The following is a 22584-nucleotide window of genomic DNA, read 5'->3' as shown; positions in this document are numbered from 1 at the left end:
CTAATGCGTGAAATATCTTGCTAAATTGATGCTCATCATTTAAGTCTGAAAGTGGGCCATAGTCACCATTATCACTTTTATATCAATTAAGTAAGTCATCCTCTTCTTTGTTTTGAGCTTTGTCTTCATACTAACTCTTATATGTTCTTGTGGCTCCACACATGTCATCTTCTGATTCAAACCAGATGTGGAAGTCTATTTCCTCGGCTGATAACATTTTATCATATTCATTTGCATGTCTTATTGGGCTAACACCATCATCCTTCCTGTTTGATTTACTCTATTTACTTACCTTGAGCCTGCTTATGACTTGCTTAGAATTTGCACAATTGATCGTTTTTCTCTTTTTTACAGCCTTCTTATCAGCCTTAACTATAGTAGGATGAGGCATCCTCTAATTTGAAATCCTTTTAGCAGCTGTAATTTTGATAGTAGTGGCATTTCTCTTATTAGCTTGCTTATGTGAACGAGTGCTAGTAACATGTGACTTGATAATAATAAGTGACTTGCTGATATTTTCTTTTTTTTTTACAAGGTTTAGTTTGCACAATGTTTGATGGTAAATTCTCAGTAGACACTATTTCTTCTGCTTCTTCAGTTGGTACCTCTGATTGAGAATCTGCAGCCATTGATCTTCTAGACCTATATGATGTATTATTCTTTAAGAATTACGACAATGGTGGATCAATAGCCTCAACATCTTCCTCATTAGCTTCTACTGCAAATTAATCTAGGCCTTCATCAACAACATGAAAATAAGATAAGTGATCATTATGCTATAAAATGTGTACGGAGTCAGTCTCACTCTATTAGCACCTTTTTCTAGACCACTATCACCTAAAGGATGGTTAAATGTAGCCATTAATAATGGTGTTTAGTCAAACTGAGGTGGTATTGTTGTTGCTGGTATTGGGAATGGGGTTTAATCAAATTGTGCTAGTAGTTCAGGTGTAGTTTGATCAAAACTTGAAAATGTTTTATTTGCAGCCCCTTTTGTAAGTGTGATAAAGAGACCAAACATATTGGGTTGTATATTGTTGCTGATAGGTGCCTTTAATTTCTCTAGTACCTTTTGTGTAGTTTAAATATCATGTTCAACTTCAGGTGGGGACTCATGAGTAAGATCCGGATGTGGTCTGGACTTGAAACTGGTGGTTTGAGCTGTGGTTTATGTTGCAAGATCATGTTCTGCTGCAGTGGTGGGTTCAATTGTGGTTTGTGTTGCAAGCTCAAGTTCGACTACAGTGGTGGGTTCAGTTGTGGTTTGTGTTGCAAGCTCATGTTCTGCTGCAGTGGTGGGTTCAGTTCTGGATTGTGTTACAAGCTCAACTTCTGCTGTAGTAGTGGGTTTAGTCATGGTTTGTGTTTCAGGATTGTCAGCTTCTGCTGTAGTATCAAGTTCAATTGTGGTTTGTGTTTAAAGATTATCTTCTACTGTAGTGGTGGTCTCAGTTGTAGACTCTGGTTCTGGAATGGAGAACCTAGAAAATTTGGTCTCTGAAATTCTTCTTGAACTCTTTTTTGCCACTAACTTTCTTTTACCACCTCATTTTCCAGAAGCAGTTGCACGTACCTGTTGTTGTACTTTAACATTATCGATTCATTGCCTTTGAAACATAGATAACACACTCTCAGGTTCAACATCAAGCCCAACAACAACATCTTCTATATCTTCCTCAAACAACCTCCTTTTAATAGCATTCATCACATTAAGTGCTATGATGGTCATGTCAAACACAATCTCTGTATACTTTTTATCATTGTATAATTGCCATATCTGATACAGCTCATAATCATTATCTATTGTACCCTTCTTCCCATTTCATGGCAGTGTAACTTTAATGATGAATCTCCCATCTATATAATTGTTTCTCCTAATCATTCTTTTTATTGTAGTATTAATCAGAACAACTCTACTTTAAAAGTTAATGTCAATAAGGTCAACCTCAAAAGTTTCACCGAGAAAGTTGACAATGTCTTTCACCCCCAAGTGCCCATTCCATACCAAAAACATTACAAATATCAATAACAACACCAATGTAGGCATTATATATAAAATTAAAAGTAAAACCGAAATATCCATCACCAAAACCAAAACATACAGGGAATATATCAATAACTCAGTTTATTAGTTATGTTTGCTAAACAACCACTTTTTTTTTTTTTTTATCTCTAGCAACTTATTTGTAAAGGAAATACTATAAATTTTGTTAATGGTACAATGAAAAAACTGCCCCAATTCACTAAGAACTAGGGTTTAAACTTTTTTTTTTTTCAAAGAATAGCAATAATAGCACAAAATTTTCATATATACAGGTCATTGTTCTCGTTAATATTGTTATGCATTTTTAAAAAAATGTTGCTAAACCCATTTGAATGGAAATAACTGAATAAAAAAATAAATTCCTTACCTTTGCCATTATAAGGTTGTTGTTACTACCAACCACTCTCCAATGGTCACTTTTTTTGTAGTCTCTCGAACAAAACATGCATTATTTATGGCCAATATTTTGATACTATATTTCAAAGTTTCTCTCTCTAAATTGTAACAAGATGATGGTTCGCGCTAAGAGAAAAGGATACTCTATTGTTTTTACATTTTACCACTTATATATTTTCTCATTAAATTTTTTGAAAATAACTTATTATAAAAGTATTACCCTACATAAAATTATAAAATTATAGGGAATGATTGAAAGGCTGCTTTGATTTGATATTATAAAATTATAAAATTCTAGGGAGTGGTTGAAAGACTACTTTGATTTAGCATGTCACAATTCTCTAGGCTGACGCTCGTTATGGTATTTATTCAAATACGATTTTACCCTTTAAGCTCATAACTTTAATGGGAAGATCACGGCAATTGGGGGTAGAGTGATGTTTTCATATCCTTGGGGGGTATTTTGAAGATAGTCACTCTAGTAGGGGGCACAGTGATATTTATTAATTATTATATAATGACAAAAATAGAAAAATTAAATTATCTTTTTTTTATATATTAGATTTTATAGAAACGTAAGGTATAATTATCCTTTTGTTAAAATATTAAAGTTGTAATAAGAATTTTAAAAATGTATGATAATTTATTTTAGGGAAAATATCCACCGTCCACCTATTTTTTCCAACTTTTTCAAAAATATACAATTTTTTTTATTGGAATCCACTTGAAGTTACGTTTTGTTTCACTTTTCCACTTCCGTTTGAAATCCGTTATAACATTACTGATGTCGTAGGGGCAAATCGGTCATTTTAGCAGAGCAGCCCCAAACGACGTCGTTTACAACACATTGATCTTCCAACAATTCAATCCAAGCTTGACAGAGGGCTTTACTCCAATTGTTTCCAAAAAAATTTTAGAGATCTCCTTTTGTTATTCAACAACTTCGTAATTTTCTTCAGAAAAAGCTCTCAGGCACAAGACCTCCAAGCCCTAGTCATTAAAGAAATGACCGATATGCTTCGTAAGCAAAAACCCATTACTATTACTAAACCTAAATATAAACCTAAACCTGAACACCATCGACAACAACTACAACCACCGCCCACTTCCCTTTCAAAGCCTAACAGAGGTCCAACAATGGTGGTGTGTGGGAGACGCAGCTCTATTAAAGCAATATCCAAGAATGCTTATGGTAAAAAAGGAGATAGAAAGGATAGAGAAGTTGAAGAGAAACCGAAGGTGAATGAGAAGAAGGTTGATAGTTCGTTTGTGGGTATTAAGGATAAGGGTATTAAGAAGAAGAGGAGCCAAGAGAGGTCTGTTTCGTTGCGGAGAAATTCAAGTAGCAGCAGTAGGAGTGGTGACGTGAAGCATCAGTTTGGTGGTAATGAGCTTAGTTCTCATGATACTTTGGAGGCTAAGACAGAGAATAAGAAAGAAAATGCTGTAAAGAAGAAGAAGCAAGGGGCTTGGGCGACGATAGCAAGGATGGTAAAGTAGAGGAGGGGTTTACTAAGTTTGGGGGGTAAGGTTTTGGCCAGCCACTTTTTTTTTTTTTTGCATTTATTTAGGGCAAAATTATAATTTTATATTTGGGGTAAAATTATCATTTGATCAATTTTCCGTTAGTTTTCTTAACCACGTGCAAACAGAGGTGGATGGATGCAAGAAAACCTTACTTTAGGTGGAGTACAGTCAAAAAAATTAAGATTTGTGTATTTTTAAAAAGGTGGGCAAAATCATATGGACGGTGGATATTTTTCTTTTATTTTATAAGTTACTTATAAAAAATAATCGGTTATCTACTTTTAAAAACTGTTGTTAAAATGAAGAAATTTATGAAATGAACTACTTAATAGCATTTCAATTAGAATCTCAAACTGCACCTTAATTTACATCACAGGTATAAACAATGACATTTTAATAGAATTTATTACAGTGCACTCATCCAACAACAAATACACCTTGTTGAAAAAAGTAGGTAGTGCTCTAAATTCTTAAATTTAACCGTATACTATTTTTGTAAATGTGGCATCATTCGTCACAGGAATGGTGGATAGGCTTGTAATTCAACTCGAAATTCGTTGAAGTTCGATTAGAAGCTCATGGAAATGGAATAAAGAGTCATGTTAACGGAGTAAAGGGGGGAGGGATCTGGTTAGCTATTTCTAAACTTAATTGGTTGTATAAATGCATTTAAAAAAAAGGATAATTTTTAAAAATTTCTCCTGAGGTTTGGGCTTGTTGCAAATAGATGGCGAGAATTGATTTATTTGTAAAAAACCCCCTACCGTCAGTTAAGTTTAACATTGACCGTTAGTTGACCGTGCAAAGACAATATTACCCTTAACAATAGTTTATAAACGAAAATAACTAAAAAAAAACTAAAATTATTAGCTATTTTACACTTTTTAAATTATTGATATTTTCTTAAAGTTCCTATAAAAAAGTTAAAATTAAAAAATTAAAAAATCCTCTTTAAATTATTGATATTTCCTTAAAATTCCTACAAGAAAGATAAAATTAAAAATTTAAAAATGAAATAGTCATAATCTTTACTTATGATATTGTAAATTTTTAGAATTGACAAGGATAAAATTGTCAAAAAATAGGGTTTGTGCTTTTTGCACCAATAATTTTGGTTTTTTTTAGTTATTTTCGTTTATAAACTATTGTTAAGGGTAATATTGTCTTTGCACGGTCAACTAACAGTCAATGTTAAACTTAACTGATGGTAAGGTATTTTTTATAAATAAATCAATTCTCGCCATCTACTTGCAACAAGTCCAAACCTCAGGGGAGGTTTTTAAAAATTACCCTTAAATAAAACCTTGGGTTCTCGTTGTCATTCTTTCGAGCATAATTTTCAATCCACATCCTAAAATTATCATGTTTTAAACTATTTCTCATAAAAATATGGCTTTTACCTTTTCGGTCATCAGCGATAGCGAAAATCACCCATTTTACCGGGTAAATGGATTCCTTGTAAAGCCACGCTGACAGTGTTAAGCAAATGGCGGGGCGGTGCAAGTACTCTTGCGCGACTGCAAGCGAGACACTAGAATGGATCAAAGCCATTGTCGATTTCATCAAGCCTTTTACTTTCTTAATAAACGCCCACGTGGTCAATTTCTTCAGCGACAGGCTTTGGGAAGCTGTTGATAAGGACTGGATCGATTGCCTTCGCAATGAATCCACCGAAAATCTTCTCCTGATTCCTTCTGGAATCGTCCAGGTACGACGTCTTATACAAATTAGTTGTTTTTTTAACTCATTTAATTGCAATGGTTTTGCGTTTAGTTAATAATTAGTTTGTTGTTTGATAGGATCACTGGCCTGATTCGCTTAAGGAATTTGTTCTTACTTTGAAGTCTCTAGAGTTTCCTAGAGAGCAAGCTGATTTACAGATGGTAAATATTTTAATATTTTGATTTGTGGCTCATTAATGCTAAATGTGAAGTGATGAAGTTAGAGGCTTTCTCATTGGTCCCTAGTTTCCGTGTGACTTAACAAGAAAGCACTTCCAATGAAAAGTGCTTTTACAAAAGCACTTATTCGTGTTTTTTGGATCAAAATTATCTTCAGGTGCTTTTTAACCTTTAAGAAAGTGGTTTTGATTGTTGGAAAGCACTTTTGATGTTGCCAATACAACTGACATATTTGCACTTTATATCTTTGCTGCTTGGACTTCTTGTATTGCTCTAGAGTTCCATTAATGGCGGCTTAACTTTGTTAGTTAGTGTGAAATGTAATATTGGAGTTGCTAAAACCACTCCTATATTCACACTTCATTTTTTAGTTTCTTATCCAAAAAAAATAAATAAATAAATAAAATTTGTAATATTTGCAATGTGCTTTTGTTATAAGAAAGTGATTAATCTGTAGCATGTTGTATAGTGTACCATCCTTTCAACCCCTCAGCTGGCAAGATTGTGTCAGGAATCATTAGCTAGTAAAGAAGGCAGCTCAAGCGGTATTTGCCATTGTGATTGGTTTCTTTGACATTTTGAGATGCATTAATGGACACCATTAAAACAATTAATGGACTTAACGGTTTGTGAAGAAAGTAGCTGCTTAATGAAATTGATACTTGTGGCATAAGAGCATGATTTAGGATTGGCCTCTCTAAGCTAGGCACTCCAGCTTTGCCCCCTTATTTTAGCTAGCAAATCAAATGAAACAGAAAATAGACGCAAATCAAATGAAACAGAAAATAGACTACCAGGGGAGAAAAAAAAAAGAGAGAGAGAGAAAAGAGCAGTTAACTTTTGTGATCAAAGCAATCCTTTCCACTTTCTTCACTTGCTTCTCTCATTGGGTATATTGCTGTTGTGTTAGCACCCTTACTGTCAATTTATCTTCTTGTAAAGTTCTGGAAATGATTTTCTAGAGAAGGATTTCCAGAATTATCCTGCTGGAAAACCTCCAATTTGGTGCTCATGGATATTCATTTCTGTATTGATTTTTTTCAATTTGAAGTTTCTCGTTTAACATACTTCTATTATTTTATACAAGGCTCAAGGCTATAAACAGCATCAAGAGTTATTCATGTGTGCTTGTGTATAGAGAGATAGCTTGTTTATCCTTGTGTGTGTGAGTTGGGTTGGATTCACAAGGTTACAAACAACTTGGGATTGTTGCAGGTATTGCCCAGCTTTCCAGTGACATCACTCAATACTGTTCTTGCCCAAGGCATGAATCTGAAGAAAAAACATGAAGTGGGTCATTGAAATTCAATCTGTCAATATTTTTTCTTCTTCGATATTATTTTTATCCATTCCCACTGTTCGTAAGACGGTTATATGTGGTTCTTGGATTTTTTGATCTCTTATTGTTCTCTTGTTAATCTCGCAGTCTAACTTGTGTGTGGCATGATCAGGTAGAAGTCCTTTCTGCGGTTGTTAATTCAATAGCAAATACTGTAAAAGCTGATGCCATAGTTGATGTCGGTGCCGGCCAGGTGTGCTCTCTTTTTTTAAGTTCTTCTGTTTATATTTTTATGCAAAGTACATGGAATTTGGGTTGCTTGATTAATTCTGATATTGCTACCTCTTTTATTTTGATTGTGGCCTTGCAAACAGTTTGATTTAGTGATACAATTTTTTGATGTAGTATTAATCATTAGGTGGAACATATGTGCTAGGGTACCTTCCAGTTCAGACTTTCTGGCTGTACTGGGTCCTTGAATTGAAAATACCTTACAATGGGAAAAGCAGCTTGCTGCGATCTGAACTTATAGAAGGCGGCCCTAGGCATTGTGGAATGCACTGAAGCTTACCCTCCATCACATCCTTCCCCCCCCCCCCCCCCCCCTCCTCTTATTAATAGCTTGAAGATGGATGATGGTGGCTGTTGCTTTTCGGTTTCAATGATGGCTGTTAGTTTAATGAGGCCTTGTTGTCAGAGGTTGAGTCTTCTTGAACAAATTTCAATTTCTCTTTCCTCGCACGTCTCTTATTGGGAAGAAAAAATCCTGTCTCTTCCGCTGAAGGAGGGAATGAAGAGAGACTTATTATTATTTTGTTTAATACTTGTATGTTCTGCAAACCTGAATGACTACTGGCATGTAGCCTAAAATCAGGTATCATTAGTCACAAGCCTTTTGTCAAAAATCATATCATGAGTGGATTTTAGGACTGTGGTACCATGAACCTGAGTGAATTTAAGGCAAATCTCATGGGTATTAAGGAATTGATCTTCCTTGAAGTTTGGTTAAAGTACATGCACCCCTTTGGTTTTTAGATTTGTCAGGAACCTCAAGGATTTTGCAAATATCAAGAACCTCCCTAAAATTGGTCAAAAACCTACCTTGACGTTTCATAAAATTTCATATGCAACATCTGTTCAATAGGAAAAATCTGTTTAGGGAAGTAAAGATTATCTTCTAGGACTTTGATGCATAAAGCAGTTTGTTTATCTTGTTAAAGAAGTGCTGAGTTAGATAATGGTTTCTATTTCTCTTTAAACTGTATATCTATTGCCTTAGCATTTGTCTCAACAAGATAATCTCTATGTGTACTTGTACAGTTGTTAACTTGTGATTAAATTGGTCTTTTAGGGCTATCTTGCTCAAGTTCTTTCCTTCCAGTACCAGCATTCCCTAGTGGCAATAGATGCTTCTTCACATCATGGAAAAGTTACAAATGCACGTGCAGAACGAATCAAAAAGTATTATGCAGCTCAGATGCGGAAAAATGGGTATTAGATGGGTTCAATTTTTGCCTCTTTGATAATTTTTTTATGCATAAGGAAGCCATGACATCTTGAGTTTTCCAAAATGACATTGTTGCATGATTCTCTTAGGAGTTTTAATTTCATTTGATGGTTTTTGTTTGGAGATGAATGCATTGAGATAACTGGTTTCATTACGGGCCAAAGTTAGGTCAGGGGCTAGTTTCCTCTTTCTTTGTCCCTTTTATGAGATGTGCCATTTTCCTTTACAGTTGGGAGGCATTATCAGTTTGAGTGGAACTACTGTTTTAGTTTTGAAGTTTTATAGCTCCCTTCTGTTATGAGATGTGTAATTTTCCTTCATTCATGATAATTGGGAGGCATTGTTGGTTTGAGTGGAATGACCATTTTGTTTAGGAAGTTTTATGGACTTTCGTAGGATGTGCTATGTCATTACAGGTTTTTGAAACATGAAGGTAGATATTCCAGATGGTGCGGAAATAATGCGTTAGGCTGTCAAGATTATGTTCATCAAGTGTTTGATGCTGCTTGCATGATTGTCTTGTACTTTACAGAACTGTTTTTGTTTATAATCTTGGGCATAGACAATTTGTAATCTAATTTTATTTAGATCAGGAAACAAGAATCCTAATGTGCCCAAGACAATCACATGCCGGGTAATGTCCATTGACACCTTGAAAGCCTTGAGCAATATGTCACTACACAGTGATGATGTTGAGCAGTCAAAGCTGGTTGAGCAAAATCATCAAGAATGTGAGGGAAGAAAACTACGATCTTCTTGCAATTCTTTGGTTCTTGCTGGGCTTCATGCCTGTGGAGATCTTTCAGTAACAATGCTCAAGTGAGTCTTAAATATGATTTGAACCTTATCTCTTCTATCCAATTGAATTAAATGGAGGTCTTTTTTATTCCATATCTGGTACTCACTAATGGATAATGTTATGTTGAGTCTGTTTATTTTGTAAGACTGACTAGATAATTTTGGAACTGTCCGATCTAAACAGTGAATACAACCATACAAGTATTGCGCATACAAAAAAGAAAACTATACAAGTATTGCAATCAATCTACACTGTAGTTTGGATTTTAACGAATTTATATATATTAACCATGAGAAAATTATTGAAGAAATATGTATCTCATTTTCTTATCTTTTACAACAGGATTACATAATACATATATAGATTCTAAACTACATAACGTGCAAGAGTAGGAAAGTAAACAACTAACTGCAGACCAAGAAACTAGGAAACAAACTCTATCAAAAAATTGAAATTTTATCCCTATCTTTTTTCTTTTCTATCCCTATCTTTTTTCCTTAAAAATAGGATAGAAAACATGTGACTTTTCCACACTCCCCCTCAAGTTGGTTCGAAGATATCAATCATTCCCAGCTTGCTAGTTAGTGACTCAAAGCTTGATTTATGAAGTCCTTTAGTAAGAATATCGGCTAGCTGCTTTGTTGTTGGAACAAAGGTCATGCATATCAAACCACTTTCTATTTTCTCCTTGATAAAATGATGATCCACTTCAACATGTTTAGTTTTGTCATGATGAACAGGGTTATGAGCAATGTTTATTGCTGCCTTGTTGTCACAATACAACTTCATAGGAACATCAATAATAATCTTCAATTCTTCAAGTAGCTTCTTTAACCACAAAAGTTCACAAATACCATGTGCTACTGCTCTAAATTCAGCTTCGGCACTGCTTCTTGCAACCACTGATTGCTTCTTACTCCTCCAAGTTACCAAGTTTCCTCCTACAAATGTGCAATACCCTGAAGTTGACCTTCTATCAATAACAGATCCAGCCCAATCTGCATCAGTATATACTTCAACTTGCAGATTGTTATTTTTCTTGAATAGCAGACCTTTTCCTGGAGTTTTTTTCAGGTACTTGAGAACCTTGTAAACAGCTTCCAAGTGCTCTTTACATGGAGAGTGCATAAATTGACTAATAACACTTACTGCAAAGGCTATGTCTGGCCTAGTATGAGACAAGTATATCAACTTACCAACCAACCTTTGGTAACTTTCTCTATCCACTGATTTTCCTTCAATTGCATATCCCAATTTGTGATAAGGATCAATAGGAGTGTCTCCAGGTTTGCATCCCAACATGCCAGTTTCCTTGAGCAAGTCTAAAGTATATTTCCTTTGAGAAACAAAAATGCCTTTACTGGATCTTGCAATTTCCATGCCCAAAAAGTATCTTAAGGGTCCAAGATCCTTCATCTCAAATTCTCTAGCAAGAACCTTCTTGAGATTTTCCATTTCTATTACATTGCTTCCAGTCAAGATGATATCGTCTACATATACAATGACGATCACAACACTACCATCAGTGAAGTGTTTAAAAAACATTGTATGATCTGCTTGACTCTGTAAATATCCAAAGCTACGAACAGATTTGGTAAATCTGTCAAACCAAGCTTGAGGAGATTGTTTTAAGCCGTAAAGTGATCTCTTCAGCTTGCACACTTTTTCAATACCATATTCATTCTCAAAACCTGGTGGTAGATCCATATATACCTCCTCTTCAAGCTCTCCATTAAGGAACGCATTCTTAACATCTAACTGTTGTAGTTGCCATCCTAGGCTTGCTGTAAGAGACAACAAAACCCGAATGGAATTCATCTTTGCCACGGGAGCAAATGTTTCTTGGTAGTCAATGCCATATGTTTGTGTAAAACCTTTTCGCGACGAGCCTAGCTTTGTACCGCTCAAGTGACCCATCTGCTCTGTATTTAACTGCAAAAATCCACTTGCAACCCACTGGTTTTTTTCCTTCTGGTAACTTGACTAGTTCCCAAGTTTTGTTTTTTACTAGAGCTCTCATCTCTGCATACACAGCATCTCTCCATTCTGGAATAGAAAGAGCATCCTGTACAGATTTTGGAATTGCTATAACAGACAGGTTACCTGTAAAAGCTCTAAAAAATGGAGATAATCTATGATATGACACATACTTAGAAATTGGATGAAGAGTACAAGACCTAGTTTCTTTCCGTTGTGCAATTGGAACATCTAGATCATTTGTAGTTTCTAAAACAGATTCTGAAATAGGATTAGAATGAATGTTACCTGCAAGTTCCAAGTTGCCTGTGTTTGGATCCGAGTCTTGGCAGTGAGGAGAGGAATGATGACTTGACCTTTTCGAATTCCGTCGTGTGTAGACTTGAAGCTCTGGTTCTGGAACTCTCTCTAATGATTTTTCATTATTCACAATTGATGGCATTGTAGAAGGAACAGGAGGTACACAAGACATAATAGGCATTGGAAGAGATAATTCCCAAAAATGATCTTCCTGAGTATGATCCTCCCCCTGAAGAGAAGTTTTGGGGAAAGAAAGACCTATTTTCAAAAAATGTAACATCCATTGTGACGAATAATTTTTTAGACAATGGATCATAACATTTGTAGCCTTTTTGAGTAGGAGAATAGCCAAGAAATACACATTTTAAAGCCCTAGGATCAAGTTTGCTCCAGTTCTGTTTATGAACGTGAACAAAAGCAATACACCCAAAAATCTTTGGTGGTAAAGATGTGAAAACCTTAGCGAAGGGATAGAATTTTGTGAAAACATTTAATGGAGACTGAAAATTAAAGATTCGGGTAGGCATACGATTTATCAAGTATGATGCTGTGAGAATGGCTTCACCCCAAAACTGTTTTGGCACTCTATTTGTGAACATAAGAGAGCGTGCAACTTCTAATAGGTGTCGATTTTTCCGTTCAGCAACACCATTTTGCTGAGGAGTATCTACACAAGAGGATTGGTGCACAATGCCATTTTCCATGAAATAATGACCAAGGGCAGTAGCAAAATATTCTCTCCCATTATCAGTTCTAAAGACTTGGATTTGTGCTTGAAATTGTGTTTGAATCATGGTATGAAAGGTTTTAAAAACTGTTGCAGTTTCTGATTTTTCTTTAAGCAAGTACACCCAACAAACACGAGTGTGGTCATCAATAAAAGTTATGAACCATTTAGCCCCCGAAATGTTTGTAACACGAGAGGGTCCCCAAATATCACCGTGTATAAGAGAAAAAGGTGCAGATTTTTTATACGGCTGTGAAGGAAAAGATGCACGATGATGTTTGGACAATACACAAATTTCACACTGAAACAAAGAAGGATTTTTATTCTTGAATAGTAAAGGAAACAAATGTTGTAAATAAGAAAAACTAGGATGACCTAATCGGAGATGCCACAACATTATTTCATCTTCAATAGAGAAAGTTAGTTCATTATTTGCTGCCTGATCTTCTCCACACAAACTAACATCCTCCTCGAAGTAGTACAAACCATCTACCTCTCTAGCACTGCCAATCTTCTTCCCTGAACACAGGTCCTGAAATTCACAATAGGAAGGAGAGAATTTAGCAATGCAATGAAGATCCTTGGTAATTTTGCTAACAGATAAAAGATTACAAGACAAATTAGGAACATGAAGAACAGATTTTAACACCAAATTTGTGGAGATAGGAATAGATCCTTTTCCTGCTACAGAAGATAGTGAACCATCAGCAATTTTAATTTTTTGACTTCCAGAACATGGAATATATGAAGAAAATAATTTAGAATGGCTGGTCATATGATCGGTTGCTCCTGAATCGATGATCCATGGATCTTGTTTCTCATAAACAACTCCTAAAGCAGTGAAATTATTACCTTTTTGGGCTAAAGAACTAAAGGATGAAGGATTTGGGAGAGATTGTGACTGATTTAGAAACCTGTACAGTTGCTTTAACTGCTCTTTAGTGAAGAGTTGGGATTCGGTTTCTCCAGTGTTGGTTGTCGGCTGATTCTCCCTAACAACTTGGAAACCACGACTATGTTTACCAGAGAATTTATTGTTTTTCAGATTTGGAGGTTTTCCATGAAGCTTCCAACATGCATCTCTGGTATGTCTTGGCTTGTGGCAATAATCACACCAAACTCTGTCCTTCTCATCACTCTTCTTCAGGTTTTTTGTTCCCCCAACCAGTGGAGCTTCTGGTGTAACAGAGAGCAAGGCTGAGTTCTCTGCTGAAGAACCTCCCATCATCACATTCTTTCTACTTTCCTCTCTTCTTACATAAGAAAACACTTCCCTGGTAGAAGGTAGAGGTTCCTTGCCAAGTACTCGCCCACGGACTTCATCAAGGTCTGAACTCAAACCTGCTAAGAATTCAAATACACGCTCTTTTTCTAACATCTTCTTGTATTTAGCACTATCAGCGGCACATTCCCACTCGCCATCATAGTACTGATCTAACTCTTGCCATAAGCCCTTCAAAATATTGTAGTATTTAGTCGCTCCTTGACTACCTTGTTCGGTTTCTCGAATTCTGGTTTTTAGATCATAAATCCGAGCAGAATTTCCCAAATCAGAATAGGTCTCGGTGACAGCATCCCACAAATCTTTTGCTGTTGGCAGAAACAAGTAAGTTTGACCTATTTCTTGTTCCATTGAATTCACTAACCATGACATGATCATTGAGTTGTCAGCATCCCAAGTTTGAAACTTTGGGTCTTCTTCAGTTGGTTCTTTAATTGAACCAGTAAGGTAACCAATCTTCCCTTTACCTCTGATAAACATCTTCACAGATTGGGACCACTGAAGAAAATTTTGACCATTCAATTTATGGGTTGTGATCTGAAGTGATGGACTATCATTAGAAACATAACTTGATGGTTGTAGATGCCGTTGCAACTGCTCTGAAGATAACTCAGAAGTTTCTTGCTCGCTATACTTTGACATTGGTATTCAAATAGAATTGAAACTAAACCCAAGAATCAAGAAAATTATTGAAGAAATATGTATCTCATTTTCTTATCTTTTACAATAGGATTACATAATACATATATAGATTCTAAACTACATAACGTGCAAGAGTAGGAAAGTAAACAACTAACTGCATACCAAGAAACTAGGAAACAAACTCTATCAAAAAACTGAAATTCTATCCCTATCTTTTTTCTTTTCTATCCCTATCTTTTTTCCTTAAAAATAGGATAGAAAACATGTGACTTTTCCACAAACCATCAAATTATGAATCCTTATTATTGTTTTTAAGTTGAAAAAAGTAAATGCCAAAATGTGCGACAACCCATCAACCTAAACCCCTTATGTATCTATCCGTCAGGAGCAATCGAATCAGTTTTGAGGGACTTAAGTCAGCTGTGATTGACCTTTGACCTGGATTTACTGGCATCAGATTGGGACCCTGTCGGCTTGACATTTTAGCAAACACTGACCAACTTCGTCTGAGTGACTTCTCAACTTTAGTACTCTAATAGAGTAACATGATAGCAAATTGCAATGAAAAAGGTGGAATGAGAAGACCCCTAAGGACTCAATCTTGTGAACTTCTCATATCCCTGTTCGAATTGATAATCTAATTGTTGCTGTGTCTGTATATGTTTTTTCAATATATGACCGCTGAGTGAGAAGAAAGTAATGAAGGAAAAACTAACATTATTTGATTTCTCCAAGTGGATTATGCTGTTGGCTAGATCTCCTGAAGTACAGGTAGCGGTCTGGATATAAATCCTCCTCACACCAATCTTGAGAATGCCTTAAGTTAATTTTGTTTACGCATGGGGAGAGGTCGGGTAAAATGTGTGCTAAAAAAGGAAATTGAGTATATCTTATAAGAGAAGAAAGCTACATGGTAGAAGATATTGATTAGATAAATCTATCTTCTGATGGCCAAACACTTCCTGTTTGCCAGGATGCATGTTGATAGTCATATTTAAGCTATTCTATTCTGCAGTTCTTGTGTCAATGTTATTCCTGCACTTAGGCCAAACACTTCCTGTTTGCTGGGATGCATGTTGGTAGTCATATTTAAGCTAATCTATTTCTGCAATTCTAGTGTCAATGTTATTCTCGCACTTCTAGTGGTTATGGTTTACCTAATTCATGTCATTCTACCAATCTTTATTTCCTGAATTCCTGTTACAGGATTTATACTGATACAAAAATTTCATGTCACCTGTATTGGTTTACTAATATTTAATTGAATTTAACAAATACATTTCTATTGGATGATCAACATAAGTACATCTCTGTTGGATCAGGACCTTCGTGGAATGCAAAGAAGTTAAAGCTGTTGTTAGCATCGGCTGCTGTTACAACTTATTATCTGAAGAAGGAATTGACTTAGCTGGGTCTCCAAGTGGTTTTCCCATTAGTCATGGTGTTAAATCTCTTGGCTTTACCCTTGGAAAAAGTTCACGTGATCTTGCTTGTCAGGTACATGCATATATTGTTTTTACTTTCAGTTTAATTTTATTTTATTTTACAAAAGATTTATAGAAGTATAGAAAGGTGCAGGTTTCTTTTCAATCAAAATTGCTGTATATTATATATATAAGTTGATGGATTCACAAAATAGTGAATATTGGCTTTCTCCCCTATTCTTCTGTATATTTCTCAATTTTTCTCATAACTTACCCTTCTTTCTCTTTGTTTCCTTTTTTCCCCTTCTCTCTTGTACGTCAATGCATTCTGAATGTTTATAGTTTAAAAAATGTCCAGCAATCTTATTTTCAAGATTCTTTTCTGCAATGTACAATGATGTACTAAGGGCAAACTCTGTGTCCTTGCTTTATCATTTTTTAGAGTGCAGAGAGATGGAGAAGTCTAGAAATGGATGCTGGTGTTCATAATTTTGAGTTGCATGCTTTCCGTGCTGCTTTTCAAATGGTATGCAATGTTTACAACCCTGTTCATTTCTAGCCCTGTTTTGTGAGTTTTGAAAAACATTTGGTTTGTTACTTCTCTGTGTAGTTGGCAATCTTTATGCCTTCCACATTTTCATGGAGATGGTGTTATTGTCATTCATTTTAAAGGTTTCTGGTATTCTAAGAAAAAATCATTGAATTGCATACGTTAAATTCTTTTAAGACATGCCATGTATGGAATAACTTTTCTTTTGAAGGTCCTTTGTAAATATTATCCAGAAGTAATTGTAACAAGTCCGTCAGTTGGACGTCAAGGCAAGGCTTTGCGTCGCCAACAACAAAGAAGGATCCTAGAGTCTCGGTTGCGTATTGAAGATCACACATGTCCATCTTTCGATCAGAAGCATTGTGGCATTGCTTACTCATTCTTGAATCCCAAAGAATCCAAAATGGGTAAATTATGATCTTTAATTTTTGAAGCATGCTAGATTGCAGTTGAACCTTTCTTTGCTTCTCATGAGCGAGACAATCCCAAAAAATGAAAAGTAAAAAGGCATATGAGAAAAGAAAATATTTCTTTTTAATTCATTCGAAAGAAAGAAAGCCTTGCATCTATTTGGAAAGCTTCCCAGCAGCAAAGTTATTCGATCAGTGCGCATTCAGAGGGCTGGAACTTTGATGAATCTTTGCTCAAAATAAGTCTTTGCTCAATATAGTCCCAGCAGATGTACTTTGTGGAAATTTAATTGGTGATCTATTTGAATTGCTTGTAAAACTTGTCCTGCAGATAACAAGTCAGTCTCAATGTTGGATACAGCAGCCTTATCTCATGGAAATTCATTCAATAGGAGTACAAGATGTGAACACACTGTTTCTGATGACAAATATTTACTTTTTGAGAAATATTGTCTGTCTGGATTATGCCGCCTTGATCTCAAACCTCTGGACAACCTAAATCTTCATAGATTATGGGATGAAGCTGAGCCTTTTGCAGTGCGTTATTCACATACCACTTATTATTGTATTTAAAATATTCTTCTTTAACTTTTTCTTTTATAATCATTACAGTTTTTTCGCCCTCTGTTTCTTTTAAGAGTAAAATTGCAAGAATAAATTAATTTACTGACAAATAAGTTAATAATCTAACAAGTGCCCATATGCAAGTGGTATACTGAATATATTTTTCATTCTTGTCTTGAACATTACATATAATTTAGATTTGCATCATAGCTGCTTCCCGAAGTAATACTGCTATTTTCTCTTTCTTAAGTTATGAAAACATGTTTGCTTGAAAATTTTGTTACTAGCTTACCGTATCATGAAATTTCATAAATGTTTATCCTGAACAAAGTATTCAAAGAGAAATATAATCAGAAATACCAGCATTTGCTGGGATGCATTTATTGCCAAAGATGCAACTTGGGCATTGTTTCATTTCCATATGTACTTCTTATGTTATAGTTGTTCTTTCTAGTGGCAGCAGGGACATGGACATTAAATGAATGTGCATATCGGCTGACAATGTACTGATTGATTAAATATAACTTACAGGACATCATTGGACCTTATTGGTCCCTTCGAGCTGCATTGGCACCTGTTTTGGAAACTTATATTCTGCTGGATAGATTACTGTTCCTCCAGGAGCAAGGCAGTTCTCTGGAAGCAGTCATGTTACCTGTTTTTGATCCTGTATTATCCCCAAGGAATGTGGCTATAATTGCTAAGAAGCCAAAAAGTTGACACAAATAATGCAACTTAGCATGATAAGTGGTAATGATCATTCCCTCCTCTCTCATGTGTGCATGCCTGCACGTGTGTGTGGGCAACATGTTTTCTAACTTGTAACATACTTGTGCATTGATTTTGCAATACTTGTCAACAAGATGCAACCAACTAAACATTTATCATGTGATGAGTGCTTTCTTGGTAGTCTTTTACTGGGTTGGTGGAAGTTGCTATGTAGTAAAGAAATGTGATCCAGTTAGAGATTCGTCGCTAGTAGTAAGTGATAATAGTATAAATAGTCATAGCAATCTCAAGTAATGCCTGTAGCTCTGATGTTAGCTCAATAAAGTCACCAGTTCATTCTTTCACATTGTTAGATATACAGACATTACAAGGATGCAAAAATGTTTGATACCTGTTATTTATCATTATTGTCATGGATATTTGTAAACTTGTTTAATCTTTGCACTGTTTGCTGACTTCTGATAAGCCATTACTTTGTGGTACACATTTTCAATGCTTTGGGAAGATTCATGAAGCATATATGAAAAGTATAAGATATGGTTTATAGTCTTGATATGATAATGTTATGCCTTCAGGGTTATTCAAAACCTGAAATAGACCTGCTTTGTTGTGCAAATTTACTTAGGTTCCCTTGAGTCAAGAAAAGAAGTCTCATTCATTTTAAATTTATTTCTTTTATGTTAGAACTTATAGTCATGATAATATCTAGACATCTCCCTCTGCTAAACCATATCTTTCTGTCTTTACTTTCTCTTCTTGATGTTTTTACCAATGAACAAGAGCATCAAATCTGGACATCATTGAATCTCACATAAGTAGATGACAAACCCACTCTTTATTGCTTGTCGTTTTTACAATCTCATCACGAGGCTTTAAAACCTTTGGTTGTTATAAAAAGTAGCCTGCTGTTAGGCATCCATTGTGGCCATTGAGTATGAGTCGAATCTACAATAAACACTACCTTCTTGATTGTGAGAAATCTGACAACATTGAACTTAATATCTGCTGTTATTGGCTAGAATTTATTATGCAATAAAACCCTGGTTAGCAACAACTTTTTGGATGACCCCTTTTTTTTCTTTTTGCCCCATCCATCCAGTCATTGAGTTTAGTTCATTCATAGTGCCTTCAATGTTTGTTAAATATCAAATCAATCAATTATCCTAGCTTTCTGATTTAGAAACTCATAATATTTTGTATATTAAGAATATTTAAGATGTATGTTTTCTAGCATAGCTTTGATTGGTTAGCTCCAAATTTCTAATGAAGCTGAAATCACTGCAGTTTGTCTTTGTCAAGAATGTGAAATCTAGTAATTGGTTTAGCAAACTGCAAATCTTGTTAAAAGATTTTTGAATTGTGTAATAGGAAATTTTATGTTACTTGTTCTTGACTCGTATGCTGTAAACATTATAACTTTTAGTTAAATTGTCATGGATTCGCATTATATTAGCATAGATGACCAACATATTTTGAGAGAGGGCATCATTCTCATTCAAAGGATTTAGGCTATTTATATATATTCCTTAAAACTTTGTAAGGACTTTTTGTTCATCTTTCATAGAGCGTTTGCAATATTTCTCCAAGATGATATGCAAACTATTATGTGTGTTTTGTCCAAATTGAAGTATTTATATTCAAATATCAGATATGTTTACTGAGAGTAGTCTCGTCTGATGTCATACCTACACAGAAAAATCAGTGCTGTTAAGCTGATTGTCATCATGAAAGGTGGAAATTTTTTAATTATTTTTCATACTTTAATTGGAACCAATCTCTAGCTTTGCGAAAGGTCGGTAGATGACAGATGATGTTAAAGCCATGATGAATGTTTTCTAGTAGTGGTTTGGTTAAACTTTGGCAGATTAAAAGACCTGTAGTAGGACAAAATCTTTAAAAAAATGAAAAGGACCTGTTTTAGGACTAAAGTGGCACTCACTATTGACTTTAATTTCTTTTGGTTGTTAACCCAGTTTCAGTCCTCAACATTCTGAGGTGAAACTTACACTCGAACATGTAAATTTTAAATGCTATTTGCAAATTAACATAATGAAGGCTCAATTTGAAAACCTTGATATGCTAGGTATTAATCACCATCAATATTCATATTGTTTTGGCATTATGCAGGTAGGCCGTTTTTTAAATGACCAATGGACGCATATCCCGGTGGTTATTTATCTTTGAAATTCTGATGAGTATATCTTCCAGATTGATTTCAGTTGTAGTAGTTAACGGGCAATGAGGAGTGTTAGTATAACTGATTCATAGAATGCATCTTCACCATGCCTACAAGATGCACAAAATATGATAGTTCTGACCTTGTATGGCAGTGTATTAGAAATAATCTTAAATTTTGGAATTAATTTGCAGCATTTAGATTGTCTTATGTTTTATTTGCATTCCAGTGCCGACGAAAAACTAATGTGGCTTTGCCCTGGTGCTATTTTAGTTATTTAGTTAAAATAAACGCATTTCCTTGTTTTAATCTAAAGTCTAGAAATATAGGGCAAATATTAGTTAATGATAAACAGGCTGATATGATTGTTATTTTGTAAATTTAAAACTACAGACCAAACCATCTACACATAGATACACTCGACTTGTATTCAAGGCACATGCTGTTTCAGTACATGGTCATGTGTACACTGTTGTTTGATGTTAGTCTTGACTGCGACGGTAGATGTATTGTATAGTTCAGCTTTGTTTCATCATGGCTATGTTTTTTTGCCCCCCCCCCCCCCCCCTTTTTGTTTCCTTTTGTTGCCCTTGTATGAGAATGATAGGACTTAGGGCTAAATTAGGGCTGACTTTTATTGATTATATCAAAAGAAAACAAACAATCCGGACCTACAATTCGAGAGGTAGGTCAATCTCTCTTAAAACTCCTAATAGTTTCTAATACCAGACAAAACTTAACATAAACCTTAAATGACTCCATAATATCTTATTTATACTTGAACCCTAATTAATAAAATCACTGAACTGCCCCTGCCTCTAAAATTACTAAACTGCCCTTGCCTCTTTATATTTGTGCCTAACATAAGTTTTCATTGGTCTAACTGAGAACTAAGATTTGCTTTGCTGGCTAAGATATCCTCTACTAGGCTGCACTTCTATTGAGGAATCTTTCTTCTTCTTCCTTTTTTTTTTTTTTTGGGTGGTTGAACATGTTGATTTTAGACCAGATAACCAAACATTTTCAATAAGTGTTTAGTTTTCTATTTGCTAAAATAAGTGGTAGGAATTATTTGAAAGCTCCAAAGGGTCCTGGAGTGACTATTGACCATTGACTATTTGTCTTTCTGCATGTGATGCCTCACCTAGCAGTCACTGCAGGAAGTCTCAGTTAGCACGCTGGAATGAGAAAGACGGATTCGTTTCCATTCATTTTGTAACCACCTTTCTTTGACCCAGTCTTAGAATTCTTCTCTCTCTTCTAAAAAGAATAAACTAATAATTGAATAAAATTCCTGGGAGTGGCTACTGTTTTGCCACCTTGAGATACTATTTTATGTAGCAAATAAGAATGATTAACAATCATGTTAGTTGACATAGCTAAAATTTCTTTAATGTTGTATAACAGAAAGATTCTTTGAAGAAATCTGTGGTTGGTGCGTTCTTTAGGCTAGTCAAATTTAGAGAATTGTGGGAACACTGTGGTTGCATTCACAAGATGTTCACGCGGATGGGCATCATATGAGGTAAGCAGCCATGAACTGGAACTTATACAAGTGGTGACACGTCTGTGAAGTTGAACAATTTTTGTCGTCTTTGTATCTTTTTATCTTCCTGGTCTTTCTACTGGGTGTTTGACAGTCGTAGAATATTCAGATAATGAGCTTTGTTTTATGCATTTGTGTCGTGAAATATTGCTTTCAAGAAAAGATGGTTGATTTAAACTTTTCAAAGTACATACAGAGTACTGAGACATGATAACAAAAGCATCTAAGTTCTGGTGTTTAGAGATATATACTCTTTCGCTCTCATGTCCTGTTTATGTTAAAGTTATTGTATATCTGAAAGTTGATCATGCTCGGATTGAAACTTGTTTCTGAATAGTTGACCATTTAGGAGATAAGAGAGGGAAAATAAAATATGTTTCTTAGTGCTTTCTTTTTCATTTGAAATCGACAGGTTATAACCAGAATTATTGCTGAGTATAGTTTAATCTTGACTGAGTGGCTGATGGGTTTGTTTGGGATTTTTCCTTAATGCCCAGTAGCTTTCTTACAACGCTGTCGTTAATGTTATTACTTTATTACAAAGTATCATTATTAATTTATCCTTTTTGCCTTTCCGTTTAGGTTGAAAATCCACTGTTGACGTGTCTGGTCTGTATTTAGACACAACGAGAACGTACCTGCGTTGTTTTTAAAAGTGAGTATAATTACGTAGACGGTAACCGTAAAACAGCTTTTTAGGAAATGTATTTTCGTGTTCGAGAATGCCAGAAACATCAAATTTGTTTTTTCCGCTTGGCGGCGCGAACTGAAAACTGAAGAGGATTCTATATTTTGTTAGACGCA

General features: G+C 35.1%; 1 protein-coding gene across 6 annotated transcripts; it reads left to right on the top strand.

The window, feature by feature from the left end:
• Nucleotides 1–5353: 5353 nt before the first annotated feature.
• On the top strand, nt 5354–22584 carry LOC102625913 (uncharacterized). Of its 6 annotated transcripts, XR_003065430.2 has the most exons (14): nt 5355–5675; nt 5767–5850; nt 7084–7158; nt 7320–7400; nt 8499–8638; nt 9243–9473; nt 15704–15878; nt 16248–16331; nt 16567–16762; nt 17097–17302; nt 17861–18079; nt 21386–21449; nt 21642–21759; nt 22363–22584. XR_003065430.2 is itself a non-coding variant. In XM_025098742.2 (12 exons), exons 1-11 carry the CDS (start codon nt 5454–5456, stop codon nt 18047–18049), a joined length of 1683 nt encoding a protein of 560 aa, XP_024954510.2. In that variant the 5' UTR covers nt 5355–5453; the 3' UTR covers nt 18050–18079; nt 22363–22584. The 6 variants fall into 6 exon arrangements, 3 of the variants coding, with proteins under 3 accessions (XP_024954510.2, XP_024954508.2, XP_024954509.2); XR_003065429.2 differs by lacking the exon at nt 21386–21449 and having other exon boundaries at nt 5356–5675; XR_008053410.1 differs by lacking the exons at nt 16248–16331; nt 21386–21449 and having other exon boundaries at nt 5354–5675.

Source organism: Citrus sinensis, chromosome 3, assembly GCF_022201045.2.
Source record: "Citrus sinensis cultivar Valencia sweet orange chromosome 3, DVS_A1.0, whole genome shotgun sequence".
Classification (NCBI taxonomy): Eukaryota; Viridiplantae; Streptophyta; class Magnoliopsida; order Sapindales; family Rutaceae; genus Citrus; species Citrus sinensis.
Note: the sequence above shows the minus strand (reverse complement) of the source record. Positions and strands in the feature narration are given on the sequence as shown.

Excerpts from the sequence above, each read along its gene's own strand:
- LOC102625913 (XM_025098742.2), top strand. The coding sequence starts at position 5,454 with ATGGCGGGGCGGTGCAAGTACTCTTGCGCGACTGCAAGCGAGACACTA. Across the intron at positions 8,639-9,242 it reads GCTCAGATGCGGAAAAATGG|ATCAGGAAACAAGAATCCTA; the intron begins GTATTAGATGGG and ends AATTTTATTTAG. Across the intron at positions 15,879-16,247 it reads CACGTGATCTTGCTTGTCAG|AGTGCAGAGAGATGGAGAAG; the intron begins GTACATGCATAT and ends ATCATTTTTTAG.